Here is a 16,331-nt window from a genome sequence, read left to right on the forward strand (position 1 = left end):
CATTGCCTATAGTCTATTCAGGCTAAATTATATCTTGATAGCCTAAATAGAGCACGCCTTCAGTTGGTAACTGAACAAATGAAAGAATAGCATTCATATTTTCTGGCACTCTGACAATTTTGAGGGTTGGGGGTTCTCTGCCTGTGAAAGTCCCCTTTACAAGAACAGCTGAGCTATAATTGCTTTCTTCGGTCGATGCTCATAGGCCATGCTCGGAGGTGAAATCTACTGAATTGGCTGCCCTTGTCCTGGGCTGGGTGTGGGGATAGGGAACTTATCAATGGTCTGTCAACGAAGTCTCGAGGCTAACCTGAAGCATACAATCACACCCTTGTTCTCAACTGAAAATGTTACAGAAACAATTTAACACAACGCATGTACATAACCTACAACAAACGGTTCATCTTTAATTAAGTAACAGCTTTATTATGAGGGATGGATATATTATTAATACCAACATTTTAAAATGCAAGGGTTGCCCATAGTTTATATAAGAAGTGACCATTCAAAGAGGCTTTTGATAGGGAACCTACAGTATGTGGTTGAATTTTTCACAGCATAAAAAAAGCATATTCCGACTCTTCGCCAAACCATCATGAGCTGAATTTCAATAAGCTACAACTGCTACCCTCACTATAATGTAAATAGAAAACTGACAAGAGCCAGAACTAGGAAATGGTATAATATGATAACATAGAAGTTATTGTAAAGTGTCTAGCCTTCTAATGATGATTAAGAGGTGCCCTGATCCTATTTTAACACACTATATTTCGCTCCAAGTGGCCACCTGGGTCCCACTTTGGCTCCACCCCTGTCCTCTACCCTACCCAGCATTGTGTCTGGGATTCAGCCTACGGTCCACCCCCTCTCTCCACCTCACCAACCAGACCTTGATGTGTCTGAGCTGAGGAACACCAAGGTGTTTAATTTGTTAATTATGTTGGGTCACCATGGCAACGGCTGTTATAAGGGGTCAGCGTAGATGTTAGAGTCCTCTTCAGCACAAGCCATGTCATTGTAACTGAGCAATGTGAAGACTAGCACCAGTCACCAGTCACTCCTCCCCTAAACACCCCAGAAACCCCCTTTCCACCCACCCGCACACACAAGAAGAATAAGAAGAAGAGACATGATAAGAAGAAACACTGTGCTGCCCTTTTTATTGACCTGTCTAAAGCATTCGACACTGTGTATCACTCATTACTTATTCAGAGGCTTTCATCAATTGGCACATTATACTTTATTATGGGTGATAGGTTCAGTACACATCATTGCATTTTCTATCAGAAAGTAGGCTGGCCCTCCTGGAAGTCTCGTAGATTGATGCATTACACTCTTTTTGTCTATAAAGCCTCTTGCATGAACTTCAGCCATAACTTACCTAATTGTTAACCTTCAGACGTATAATTAACCAGACTCAGGGACGGCTAACCCCGGAGTTCCCTTTAATCTTCGCAGAGTTAAGAAAATCTGCATCGTTATTGTAAATTCATTGTAAATAAAGGTGAAAGTGCAGATCAGACAATGGCTCAACGATTCAAAAGGCCCCCTCAGTTAGACCAGGCAATGGTCATTACAAATGTGTCATGGACTCTGATTTAAACTCAATTGCAACGAGTCAACCTCTAGATTAGACCTGTTTAGCCTATTGCTCTTGGCACAATCCTGCACCTGTGTCTGAACTCACCTCCATTAACAACAAGTAGTATTGTCAGAGCTTCCGTATAGAGAGAATGCTCCACTAGCTGAAAATCACCTTCTGACAATGTGGATTCACTTTGATCTTTGAATGTATCCTATGCCTCATGTTCTGGAATAATGGTGCCTATTAACAGAGTACTTCTGATGACTAGTCATGTGAATAAAACATAACCTAACTAATGATTATGGGCATTAAAAAACTACTGATTGTAATTTACTTTAATTAATCCCCAATCACAATCCTTGAAATGTCCTACTGTGGCATGAATATTTAGTTGCTTAACTCACTCAGACATTTAACATGAGTTTGAACTTGTCTTGACCTGGATGAATTCAGATTTTGGTTGAATAAGCTACAGGAAAACTAGCCACTATAACCAGAAAGAACTTAGTATCCTCAAGAGGGCATAATGTTGGTTACCATTCAGATTAAACACAACCTACCCACTGCGTCTCACACATTAGTGAAATGTTTGCTACAACTGAGATGAGAGAAATGTGTGATACCCTGAGGTGAATTTCAGTCCCGATACACACACTTTCATGGGAACAAGGATCATACAGCTTCAGCTAATGACATACATGATTAACTTTGATAATAAAGTCAGAACAACGAGAGGTCAAGGTCACTTTTTGTACACTATGACCTATAATTAAGATCTTTGGCGCCCAAAACCTTCAGCACAACCTTCAGAAATAACCTTACAGTATCTGAACTTGGGGGGATGAGGAAAAAGGACCTTGACATTGTCCTCAGCTCTTGCATGTCATCTTCGCTTTTGGCTCTGGCGAGTCTGACACCCCTGTGGAGGTACACTCTGTTCCCAATCTGTGTAACCAGACCTGCCAGTGCTAGCTCCCGCTCCAGGCAACAAGGAGGAGAATGCTCAGGATCATCATGTTAGCTCTGTATCACTAGCCTACATCAGCTGCCCCACACTGAATGTCATTGAACAATATGTGCCATTTTGGGTTAGGCTCTTTGCCGTACCTGGTGCTGTGGCGAATTTGATCCAGAGGCCTACAGCTGTGTTGTCTTTACAAGCTGTTGTGTTGTCTTGTAGAGTGCTGTTGTTTTATATTTGTTACAGTGGTGCTGAATGTAACAGCAAGGTGAAGAGGGGACCAAAGAGTAAAAATAAAAAGTTTGGTGGTGTAAAAGAGATACACTATTTTAATTTAAATGTACACCAACGTGCTTGAGTATGACCAAGTGCAGCTACACCCTATCACTAATTAATGAATTCACCATCAAATCAATCAACCCAGTGAAAAGTGAAAATATAATCAAAATATATACTTTTTTTAAGAACAGGCACATTAGGGTTCTCACTCACACAGTCATAGATATCATCTCATCAGCATTATCTAGCGACAGAACACCTCCCGCTGTGGTATAAGATGACTATTCAGGTGGGACCTGCATGGCCATGGAGGTGGTCTTTGTCTGAAGAATACACATTCCCAATGCTGCATCATTACCGTGAGTAAGTCCATACAGTGGGGGTCTTATTCAAGACAAACACCAACCATCAGAATCAAACATTGTAGGGGAGAAGATTCCTGTATTGATTGCAAGTTTTGGCAGGAGAGTAGCACCTTTAGCATGACTTTGATCCCAGCAGCTCTTCCCTCTTAATTCTCCATTCACTATTTCTCATGGTTGTTTTGAGTATGTGAAACAGATAGTTTTGTTAGGGATTTCCATCGTGACTGCAAACTGTACACACTTACAAATTAGGGTTCTTCAAGTGTTTTTTGGTAAGGGTGATGGTTCTTTGCAGTTTAGTGATAATTGAAATTTAGGGGTGGTGGCTCATTCAAATATTTTGGTAAGTTGTTTCCTCACATCTTTTTTTGTGCAAGCAAACCATGAATGAGAGCGTCAATTCCAATTGTTCTAATATGTTGTGTTGCAAAGTTATATATTAAATATGACCAAGGGCCAGTAGCCATGTCTTGTGAAATACTCATGTATGGTATAAATTAATGCTTTTCAATTCTCTCCACAAGGAACCCCGGCTGTTCTACATGTTGCACACCTGATTTAAATTGTCAATCAACCCAATAACGCCCAAGGACATTTTATAATATAATATGGCTAACAAAAATATTTTTAAAAAACTGTATGGTTCTTAAAAATTATCTACAAAGAACTTTTGAGATTGAGGTTTATTTATAGAACCCTTCTCCATAAAAGTTCTATAAAGACCCATAAAAATAGGTTCTATACAGCTCCAAAAGGGGTTGTAACCATAGAGGAACCATTTTTTATGCTATATAGAACCTTTATTATTAATGGTTCTTTATAGAACCTTAGGAAAGGGTTCTTTATAGCACTATAAAAGTTCCAAACTCTTTGGGGACGGCTGGGGACCCCCTTTTGTGATAGAAAATTCACCAGGGACCCCCTCAGAATCAGAACACAACTCGAGTTTTACTATGACTTCGGCAGTGCATTGCCGGACGAACCAAGTCTTGGGCCCTGCCCTGGGAAGAAACATTTTAAAGGTTCGGGCGACTGAATTCAAATGTGAGTTGGTTTCAGAGTGTGGTTTGATGTGGGTGACTCTTGTGTGTGTTTGCAGGTGGGTTGAGTTATACAAATTATTTTGCCAATTAGCTACAGCCGGCTGCTGTGCGACCATGGCAAAATTGGTTTGACTTTGGATAGCCTAACTCTGGGTCCAGTTAGGCAACTTTTAGCTATTTCATGAAATATTTTCAGTAATTGTAAATTAATTTCTGCAATTTACATTTGGTTTGAGTTTTTTAAATCATTGAAATTTGGAGATCTTGTCCCATGTACATTGTGTAATTTAATGATTGTCCCTAACTAGTCCCATAGGGGTATCCAATCATGAACCCACATTTACCACGGGCATTATGATTGGGTCCATGCAGCTACACTCCGAATTGATGATTACTTGTGTGCTGCCAGCTGTGGGCAGGTTTGAAACAACCCAAACTTAATTTGTGTTGGATGCAGTCACGACCAAAAGTCTCACAAAACTCCGTTTTGGGCGAGACTGACTTTATTTACACTTTGTAGTAAATTTTGACAGAAGAATAAATGTTTCTGATTCATATCGATGTCACATAGGCTGTTTTCTAAATGATTAGTTATTAGTTCTATGCCTCTTGGCATAGGGGGCAGCAGGTAGCCTAGTGGTTAGAGGGTTGGGCCAATAACTGAAAGCTTGCTAGATCAAATCCCTGAGCTGACAAAGTAAAAATCTGTCATTATGAACAAGGCAGTTAACCAGCTATTCCTATGCTGTCATTGTAAATAAGAATTTGTTCTTAAGTGACTTGCATAGTTAAATAAAAATTAGGAGAGAACATTTAGCTGGTGGGAGAAGCTATATGAGGACAGGCTCATTGTAAAGGCTGGAATGGAATAAAGGAAATGATGTCAAACATGGAAACCACATGTTTGTGATTTCATGAATTCCATTTCTGCCATTACATTTAGCCTGTCCTCCTATAGCTCCTCCCACCAGCCCAAACTGACTTCCTGCAATTCTAAACATTTTGCCAAGAGGCAGATAGAAAAATTGCTTAAATTACAGTGCATTTATGTTGTTGTTTTTTATATATAATTTGGGGGGAATACAAGAAGTATTAAGTTGAAAAATTGTTTGAGTATGTTTGCCATTTAGCAGATGCTCTTATCCAGAGCAACTAGGGTTAAGTACATAGCTCAAGGGCACATTGACAGATTTTTCACCTAGTCAGCTCAGGGATTCAAACCAGCAACCTTAAGGTTACTGGCGAAACACGCTTAACCGCTAGGCTACCTGCCACAGTAATGTGGATACCAATATCCATGTGAGCCTCCCAGGTCCATGTTGCCCAGGGTTAAGAACATAAATTGTAGATTAATAATATTGCATTGTATTGTATTGTATTACTCCCTCTAAACTTATTCCACAGAACCCTTGTCCAAAATTAATTAGTTTAATCTGTTGTTGTTGACAATGTTCTTTTTTTTATCATGTAAAAATAGCACCTCCTTGGACCCCAATTTGAGAACCCCTGCTTAATAGAATCTTTAAAAAAGTATCTATATAGTATCAAAATAGGATCCGCTATGGTTACAAGCCAAATAACCCTTATTCGGCACTATATAGAAGATTTTCTTTGTGTGTGTAATCAAAGTGAGTGACATGGGAAAAAAACATGGTATTCTGTGATCTTGATGATAGGGAATTGTGCAGGCAGCCACAGAAACCGGTCACACCTCAGAGCTCATCCTGATCCTCTGTTGGCTCATCTCTCTCCCTCTCATGTACTCCACATCATCAGCACCTGACCTCACCACAGTAAGCCCAATGGAAATGGATTCATCATATGACACTAGAGTGAGGAATAGAGATATCATGTGTTTTGTAAATGTGATGATTAGTCATAAAGGTGATAATTATTTGCAGGAAATGCATTACATTCATCTAGCAAGATAGTGAATTTTAAATAATGACTTTGTCACCCCTGATCTGTTTTACCTGTCTTTGTGATTGTCTCCTCTCCCCTCCGCCCATCTTCCCAATTATCCCTGGTGTACTTATACCTGCTTTCTCTGTTTGTCTGTTGCCAGTTCCTCTTGTTTGTCAAGCTTACCAGCATTTGTCCTGTCAGATCCTGTTTTTTCCCCAGCCTCTCCTTTTCTCACCCTCCTGGTTTTGACCCTGGCCTCGTCTGTCCTGTCTCTGTACCCGCCTGCCTGACCACTCTGCCTGACCCTGCCTGCCAACCGGTACCCGGTACCCTGCCCCATGTATTATTGACCCCTGCCTGCCTTGACCTGTCTCTTGCCTGCCCCTTAGACTATTAAACCATTGTTTATTCAACGTGTCCGCATCTGGGTCTTACCTTGATTCCTAATAGACTTTTTGATCTTATTCACCATTAACCATTTCCTTCTTCAAAAATATGTCCAAGAGACAGGATAGCACAAATACTGTAGTGAGATAGAAACTTCAGTTTATCTTTCATGTATTGTTGGCTGAGTTTCAATTTGGAGCTATTAGAATTTTGACATGTATATTGTGTAATTTACTGATGGTCCCTAACTAGCCCATAGAGATATCCAAAGTGAACCCGCATTACGATTGGGTCACATGCAGCTGTACTCTGAATTGATGATTACTTGTGTGCTGCCAGCTGTGTGCAGAATTGAAACATACCCAACCTTAATTTATGTTGTGATGCAGTCACGACCAAAAGTCTCACAAAACACAATTTTGTATGAAAATGACTTTATGACCAACATTCTCCTATTTACACTTTGCAGAATAAAATAAATTAGAATAAATTATTCTGACTCATATCGATGCCAACGGTAAACCCAACGGGAGTGGATTCATCATATGAAACTAGGGTGAGGAATACAGAACATCTGTTTTGTGAATGTGATGATTAGTCATAATGGTGATCATTCTGGTATTTGCAGAAAATGCATTATATTAATCTAACAAGATAGTGAATTTTCAAAAATGACTTTTCAATCTTATTCACCATTAACCATTTCTTTCTACAAAAATATGTCCAAGAAACAGAAAAGCATAAATATTATATTGACATAGAAACTTGTCAACCTCTTGTCAACCTGTCAGTTCTTGAATATTTAATTTATTGATTTGAGGTATCGGTCCAGTTGTACTTTTGAACCTCATTTTACTGGAGTGACAACCTTCTTCATCACAGTGATCTTGACTTGTTTATGAGACACTTGTACTTGAGTCTACAAAAACCACACTTGTCTTTCCAGCCCACAATCATTCTGGAAAAGTCAACTTGGAGACTTAACGAGAGTGTGCAGATCATCTGAACTGGCACCTGTCACCTGGTAAAATAATCAGTGTGTGTGTTAATGGTGTTTGACCATTAAATCCTCACTGTCACTCCCTCCTATCTCCCCCTCCCTCTCTTGTTTGCTCTCCGAAGACACAACAGTGTGAGAGACAGATGGGAAACTCTGATACAACATGGGGAGAGAGAGAGAGAGAGAGAGAGAGAGAGAGAGAGGTCAAAAAAGAGAGGGATAGATGGAAAGAGGGTGCAAGAGATAAAATTGATTTGAGATTGAGAAAATGACATTTCAACATGGAATCGTCTTTTTCTGCCTCTATCACAGGGAAAATAAGGGATTTCAGAGGGGGCCTGGGCTCTATGTCCACTTCAAAGGCCCTTTCTCGTTTGCTTCAGATTTGCCTTCACTGCTCTGTAGACTGTACCTTGGCCTCAAGGGACTGTGCTACACTCTGCCTTTTTGCCCTCTTTCTAAATCCACTGGCCAAGATTTGGTGCACTTGGCAGGGGTGGTTGCAGGGTGAATTGCTGCTGTGTACAGTGATGAGTGCTTTTGCATCTGCAGGTGCTGTGTACAGTGATGAGTGCTTTTGCATCTGTAGGTGAACAAACACACTCACACAGTGTGATGCATGCGGAGTGTGTGATGGATGTAGAAGGTGACCTTAACTACACTGAGAGTACCTTTGTCAGTGTAGACGGTACCTCTAGAGCCCATTTTGTAATGGTAAAGTAAAGTAAAAACTAGAGTAAAAGTAGAGTAAAAACTAAACGTTCTCTAATTGTTTACCATTATTTCTGATGTAGTCCTTCTGAGAAGTATAAATAAAGTATAAATATGATTTAGAAGTCTAAATATACAATAATTGAGGAGATTGAACGCTTTAATAAATCAAAAAGAAAATGTTTTGCTGAACAAGATATCCTGCACAGCATCAAATAAAGTAAAAACAGAACATACTGTGTCCTGTTACATCTATTGTTCAACATAGCTCTATTACCGCCACTGAAGACTGTTCTTCATTTCTGCCCAATGGGTTGATTTTCCCTCCATTTGTAACCCTATATTCCCCTGCAATGTGTCCCAGGCCAGGCTAGTAGTGATCTATAGACGGGGACCCAACCCCGCAGGACAGCTGGAGTGGGAGCCTTACTCTGGAGCCCCTCTCTGCTGCAGCTGTTAGCTGAGGTGACAGTCCAGTGATGAAAAAAACAGAGGTTGTTAACGACCTGCAAGCTGATCCGCCCCAGAGAAGCCCCTTTACTAGGGTGGAGAGTTGGGGTCACTACTATGTTTACAAGGACCCATTGGTGGACAATGTATTTCTTCCAATATTTGTCAAATGTACAGTATTTCTACCTATAGAGAGAACAAAGGATTATTTTAATGGAATAGAATGTGAATTGATTGATCCAATCCTTTTACGTCCTTGCATTTCATGATTAGATGATTATTCATGAGGTATATCATCATAGAAATGGTTTAGGGTTAATGTGCACAATAAATCACATTTTCTCATTTATCAAAGCTCCTAGTTACTTATACACACACCCCAATGTAAATATAGCCAAATGAGAGAATACCATTTTGGCCAAGAGGTGTTATTCCAGGCAATGATGATAGGCTTAGCGTCCCTACTGTTATAGATACATTTTCTCGCAAGAAAAGCAAACGTGTTACCGTTACCCACTAAATACAAGAGGAGGGGGGATGGAATTTGGAAATCAAAGTACAAAGTACTACAGTACTACAGTACAATAGACGACAAACCTTCTGCAACACGACTCCCTCCCTCCCTTTCCTTCACAGCCGTCCAGACTTGACTCGCTCTTTCTTTGTGCGCGCGGACCAAGTTGACTAACTACGTTTCATTTTGAAAGGACTGGATAAGACGGGAGGAACAGAATGGCTTTCCCAAAGAACTCGTTCATATTGGTGTTTCTTCTTGTTTGTTCCCTCAGATGGAATGGTAAGTAAGACAAATAACGTATGTTTTCTTTGTTTTAGATTTTGGGAAACTTTTCTCGCGGATTTAACGAATGTTTACAAGGGGTACCGTTTGAATGGGATGCACTTCGACTGAGTGAGGGATGCTGTAGCAGCCTAACCTTGGCTTTCGATATTTGGCTGTTTTTAATGTAAATTGAATTTATTTCGTTGCAGTCGCATTAAAACCTATATATATTTGACTCTTCTGCGAAGCTGTGGACAGTTATTTAGTAATAATAGGCTAGACACTTTTAGTTAAGTTGTTGTTGCTTATTTTAGGAGCAAGTGCAACTGTATAAAATGCAAATGTTGTAATGTGAACCGTTGGAGTCGCATGTTTTTGGGAAATGAAAAAGCGTCCCTTTCCCAAACTAGAAAAAACTTGACGTAGCCAGAGTTAACTGAACCTTTACTTTAGTTATACGCTTTTAATTGCAGTTGCTAAATTGGCACCATGGCCAGTGACTATGAAATCACGTTGTCAATCATCATGCACGTGTTAAATGTGGAATTATGGGTATTAAACCTTGTTGTGTTTTTGCATTATGAACATATTTTGCTCACCAATATTATCATATGATATTTGCTGGTTTTAAATGTCAGACAGCCCTCTCCAACGATCAAGAGGTTTAAATGGTTTAATTAGGAGTTGTTTTTCCAGAGCTATCAATGGCATACCTGTGTTTTTCATCTCTCGGGCAACCACGCGCCTTAAATATATATATATATAAGTACATATATATATATATATATATATATATATATATATATATATATATATATATGTGTGTGTGTGTTTAGAGCTGTGTTGTGTGTACTTTGCCAGCTTTGATAAAAAATCATAAGAAATTACAGGACAGTGAGTTTGTATTTGTGCATGCAAGTGTATGTATGTGTGCATGCACGCTCTAAGCGAAGATGGGTTGGGTTTGAGTGTTGCTTTTACTAAGTGCAGCTCACCTTAACAGTGTGTGTGAGTGCTCTTTTCATGGTCTGACCCTGCTGGTCACCAGACCCCCACAACCTTTCCTCCCCATCCACTAAATCCTCATGGTGTGCAGCTGCAAAATGCATATCCTGGTGTGCTGCTGCTAAATGCATATAGGGGAAACACTTCCACTGACACTCACCTGTTCATTAATCTACCTGAGTATGGTGTGGTCCTCCCTCTCATGCTTCTACATCTGCTTTGCTTGCTGTTTGGGGTTTTAGGCTGGGTTTCTGTATAGCACTTTGTGACATCGGCTGATGTAAAAAGGGCTTTATAAATACATTTGATTGATTCTCCCCCTCTCCCTCCACCACTTCACAACAGGACAACACTCACTCTGCTCTGGCCTTATCCTTAATTTAGCCTCCGAACACAGTTTTTTCCTCTTTTAACCTTGTCTTAATTGGGTCATCTCCACTTAATCCTCCTCGCCCCCCTGAGAGATGAGGTAAAGCTGTTTGTTTTTGGATTATTGACTAAAGATAGAAACCCTTGGCCCCTCTGGAGAACCTAAACAGGGACGGTTGTGAGTAGGATTCCCATCCTCATTTAGCATTTTTAATCTAACTACATTGTCCAATTTACAGTAGCTATTACAGTGAAAGAATACTATGCTATTGTTTGAGGAGAGTGCACAGTTATGAACTTGAAAATGTATCAATAAACCAATTAGGCCCATTTGGGTAGACTTGATACAACACTTTGAACAGAAATACAATGGCTCATTGGATCAGTCTAAAACGTTGCACATACACTGGTGCCATCTAGTGGCCGAAATCGAAATTGCACCTAAGCTGGAATAATACATTTGGACCTTTCTCTTGCATTTCAAAGATGATGGAATAAAATAAAATAAACACTTTTTTCTTTGTATTATCTTTTACCAGATCTAATGTGTCATATTCTCCTACATTAACTTCACATTTCCATAAACTTCAAAGTGTTTCCTTTCAAGTGGTATCAAGATTATGCATATCCTTGCTTCAGGTCCTGAGCTACAGGCAGTTAGATTTGGGTATGTAATTTTGGCGAAAATTGAAAAAAAGGGTTCGCTCCTTAATCAAGGTACTTGTATTACAAATTCTTAATAGAAGATAACTGCATTTCAATACAAGGAATTCAACAAAATTGGCCTACTGTGTGAATATTGAAAAATACAGGTTAAACAGAATTGATATCGAACATGCATGCCTAGTTTGTGCCTGCCTTTTAATGTAACTCAAAACATGAGGTAATTTCAGGACTAACAGTAACTGACACAAAATCTATAATCAGGCTCCTAAGGTAGGAGATTCTTTAATTAAATTTAGAGAACCAAATCATCAAAACAAAAAACAAGAAGGTAGTGCTCACTGAGCAGAGAAAACAGGCCTGGCTTTCTTTGAATGACACATAACCTGCCATTATTTGTATGGTTGCATTTTGGGTTGCATTTCTCTCCATATTTCTTGATGCAATTGTCCCAGTTCCGAATAGATTCTAATAATAATTTAGATGAAGGAAATAATGAACTTCAAATTAAGCCATCATTGGAATATGGAAGTACATTACTGGCCCCCATCATAGGAGCTTCAGTAGGCCTATGCCCACTCATTAAGCAGCCTGCTTCCTGCTTGATGGAGCAGCCCCTGACCTCTGCTGATGGAAGCACAATGGGATGCTGTTCCCCCTCAGAGACCATTCTTTGCACACTGCTAGGTTCGTCAACAATGGAGCACTGCTTCTCCTTACAGTTTAAAACCTTAGAATTATTATAGTCCTTTAAGTATGTATTTGGGACTGAACTCAAGAGGACCCAAAAAATGAAATTGAAGAAGGCATCTTAAAGGACGCTTTTAAAACAACAGAAGGAAATTCAATGGACCTTTTCAAAGGCTCTTTGGTGGAGGAAGATGTTCACTTCACATCTTCAATGATCTCCTTCTTCTAGAAAGAGGGGGGAGGGAGCGAGAGAGTTTTTTGAGACGGAATAACACTTTTCTTCATTTTGGCAGTCATTCTTTTAGTGAGGAAAGGAGCCCTCAGCCCTCCCTAAAATCCATTTGAACAGCTCCCCAGATTACACACTATTCATCATGAATGTAAACATTCATGGCATAGTAATACACAGCTGCTAGTGGTTCTCTGGCGTACATCTAGATAAGATATAATGTTATTAACCAGAGCCCCTGGCTGAGATATCGACATGTCACTTGCTGATGGGGGAACTCAGCATGCTCATTGGAGCAAAATGCAATTGAATGTTAATCGTCACTTCAGTCACCATATGATGTAATGTCATAGACATCCAACAGGGGGCAGCAACAGGATAATTCATTCTGGATGGTCTAAATCAGTGGTCACCAGCTGGTCATGCCAACTGGCATTCCTAGTCGATCACCAAACATTTTTGTAGAAAAGCCAACGATGAAGGGTTGCACACCTTTTTTGTGTGTTGCGCTGTTGGCGGTGCACTTCATTCAGAAGCCCTGTGCACCAGGTAGGCAAAGTGTTCCCATTTTAAACTATTTAATTTGTCTGAAAAGACAAACTCCGCCTTCCCGGTGGACCGGGAGATCTGTAGCTAAATGGAGTGTGCCTGCTGCACTGGCCAATCGATAGTTCAAATGACCATGCCCACCTGCAGCTTACACAGTTTTCATGACCCCGGCCACAACAAAGTTTGATACTAGCCTACGTGAGGTTTAATAACTTTTAAATCCATGACCAGTGAGAGTCTGTCAAAGAATACAGCAAAGAGGTGCAGTTTTTAGGAGGGAGTTCATGTCGTAAGTTTTATTCAGCACGGGTAACACTGTTTTTATTCAACACTATTACAAACATAAAACTTGCTTCTCTCTACTTCCACTTGCGCTGCAGCTGCATTGAATGAGTAGCCAAGTGTATCAATAGCCATGCGTTTTTATTATAATTAGCAGCTCGCATTGTCATGTCTATTTTAATATCGATATTTCATTTTCTCTGGTCATAGGAACAACATGAATATGTGCCTGAGACAGATGTGGTGCGACTAGAGTTTCGCCATCAGGTCAGTCTCTTCGGAGGAAAGGAAGAAGAGAGTAGGCAGGGACTGTGAGAGGCGGACCGTCTGCTGCTCTCTCCCTCCCTTTGCTGAGACTAATGCCGTGTTCAAGACAACCGGAAACTCGGAAATCTCCAACTTCAGTGCGTTCAAGACAACTGTGAACTCATATGCAGCAGTTTGGGCCGCCTGGCTTGTTGCGAACTGTGTGAAGACCATTTCTTTCTAACAAAACCGTAATTAATTTGCCAGAATTGCACATAATTATTACATTACATTGAAGGTTGTGCAATGTAACAGCAATATTTAGACTTAGGGATGCCACCCGTTAGATAAAATACAGAACGGTTCCGTATTTTACTGAAATAATTAACATTTTGTTTTCGAAATGATAGTTTCCGGATTTGACCATATTAATGACCTAAGGCTCGTATTTCTGTGTTTATTATATTATAATTAAGTCTATGATTTAATATTTGGTAGAGCAGTCTGACTGAGCGGTGGTAGGCAGCAGCAGGCTCGTAAGCATTCATTCAAACAGCACTTTCCTGCGTTTGCCAGCAGCTCTTCGCAATGCTTCAAGCATTGCACTGTTTATGACTACAAGCCTATCAACTCCCGAGATTAGGCTGGCAATACTATAGTGCCTATAAGAACATCCAATAGTCAAAGGTATATGAAATACAAATTGTATAGATAGAAATAGTCCTATAATAACTACTACCTAAAACTTCTTAACTGGGAATAGTGTATCCCTAATGTCCTTACACAGCTCTCTGGTCTTGGCCATTGTGGAGAGGTTGGAGTCTGTTTGATTGAGTGTGTGGACAGGTGTCTTTTATACAGGTAACGAGTTCAAACAGGTGCAGTTAATACTGGTAATGAGTGGAGAACCGATTGAAACGCTATTAGCATGCACCACCGCTAACTAGCTAGCCATTTCACATCGGTTACACTCACCCCCCTTTTGACCTCCTCCTTTTCTGCAGCAACCAGTGACCCGGGTCAACAGCATCAATGTAACAGTTTAGCTTTCGTCTGTCTCCTTGCCCCGGGCTCAAACCAGGGACCCTCTGCATACACAGACAACTGACACCCACGAAGCATCGTTACCCATCGCGCCATAAACGCCACGGCCCTTGCAGAGCAAGGGGAACAACTACTTCAGGTCTCAGAGCGAGTGACATCACCGATTGAAATGTTATTAGCGCACACCACCGCTAACTAGCTAGCCATTTCACATTTCACATCGGTTACACTTTCCTACAGAGGAGAAGCATAATCTATAAAATGAAGTCTTCTTTTTTGAGGCCAAGAGTGAAAGAACAGAAGTTTAGCTGAACAATGGTCTTCTAGCTCCAGCAGTCAGACACTTCTCAATGCCATGAGAACATACAATGCCAATAGGCACCTTTCTTGACTTTACCTATATTTTTTTCATGTCTCTTCCGTTACAGAAATGGGCAGCTGTGGAAATTTGGTGGACTTTCCGTGTGCTGTACAGAGGTAGCTGGGATGTGTGCTGCTGTGGGCCTCGTCCACACAACATTACTGCTTTAGCCTGAGTGACAGCTAGCCACGGCAGGCAAATATTCAAATATACTGACTCTTTGTGTTCATTAGAGAGAGGGTGCTGTCTGAGCCCATGGGCTTAAAACAGGGCCTTGAAATAGTACTGATACTGATGGAAATACTGACAAAAATGTACACCAAAAATGGTATTGGTCGCGAATATGCTCTTGAACTGATAGGCCTATTTGATATCGAGTAGATAATAGAATGTCTCAAAGCTTAAAGTCTTTTTGTTGGTGCACTCTGCACTAATCTACTTGCAGCACATCTCAGCAGACTTTTTTGGCCAAGCATCGCAGTTTACATTGCCAATTACTTTTTGCTTGGTGCTGGGACTTTACCAAACCATTAATTGAAACTTCCGGATCTTTTATTCTGATTGACCTCGGACGTCTACAGCCCTGACAGCTGCATTCAGGAGCTGAGACGACCATGACAACTCTCATTCTGGAGGCTCATTCATCAAGGCCAAGGAGCCATGGAGTTAGTCCCTGAGCCTTGCTGTGATAAGCCCCCTGAGCAATGATGAGGTGAGACAGGAGTACGGAGACTGAGGGAAGCCCCAAATCGGTCCACCCCCCTGCACCATTTGAAGTTGCCCGCTGAAGTGTGGACCAAAACAATGAGTAGGAGCTTCTAAGGGCCCCATGTTGCTCCACCTGGGCTTTGATTATAGAAGGGGGGTCATCCTAATCACAAATCCATCTAGACCTGTAGACAGGGGTCTAGAGGCTGTGTGCTGATCTGAAGACAAGATAGTCTTGAGTTGTTTGGTTTTACCTTCTCTATTGGACCTCTTGCACTTTAGAAGCATGATACTTTCGTTGTAAGCCCACCCACAAATGATTGTGGTTACATACCCATAGCTTTAGATTTTGGTTGAACGTCTTTGCCACACTATAAAAAAAATTAACCAGGCACAGACAGTATATCAAAGAGGCATCCAGCAGTCAGGGCACCCCGGCCTGAGCTGAGGGCTTAGCCATGCATACAGTATCTCCAGAATGTGGCTTATTGATTTTAGTGTGGGATTTCAGCTGCTCTTTATGAAGTGGTTAGATTTATCCCTGCCCTCTCGGAGGAAATTTCCTCAGCATTGACATATCGCATTCGTGCCATAAAACCGACAAGAAACTGCTTGAGATTTAACTGTTTTATTCAGGGCACCTCTTTCATGAGAATTAAATTTTAAAATTTTTATTGAACCTTTATTTAACTAGGCAAGTCAGTTAAGAACAAATTCT

General features: G+C 40.6%; 1 protein-coding gene across 3 annotated transcripts in view; it reads left to right on the forward strand.

The window, feature by feature from the left end:
* The first annotated feature begins 9,205 nt into the window (after positions 1-9,205).
* mcama (melanoma cell adhesion molecule a) overlaps positions 9,206-16,331 on the forward strand; it is a 63,903-nt gene continuing 56,777 nt past the window's right edge. For all 3 annotated transcript variants that reach the window (XM_029627566.2, XM_029627564.2, XM_029627565.2), the window contains exon 1: positions 9,206-9,482. In XM_029627566.2, the coding sequence (XP_029483426.1) occupies positions 9,419-9,482 (64 nt within the window). In that variant the 5' untranslated portion in view covers positions 9,206-9,418. The remainder of the gene's footprint in view (positions 9,483-16,331) is intronic.

Source organism: Oncorhynchus nerka, linkage group LG22 (genome assembly GCF_034236695.1).
Source record: "Oncorhynchus nerka isolate Pitt River linkage group LG22, Oner_Uvic_2.0, whole genome shotgun sequence".
Classification (NCBI taxonomy): Eukaryota; Metazoa; Chordata; class Actinopteri; order Salmoniformes; family Salmonidae; genus Oncorhynchus; species Oncorhynchus nerka.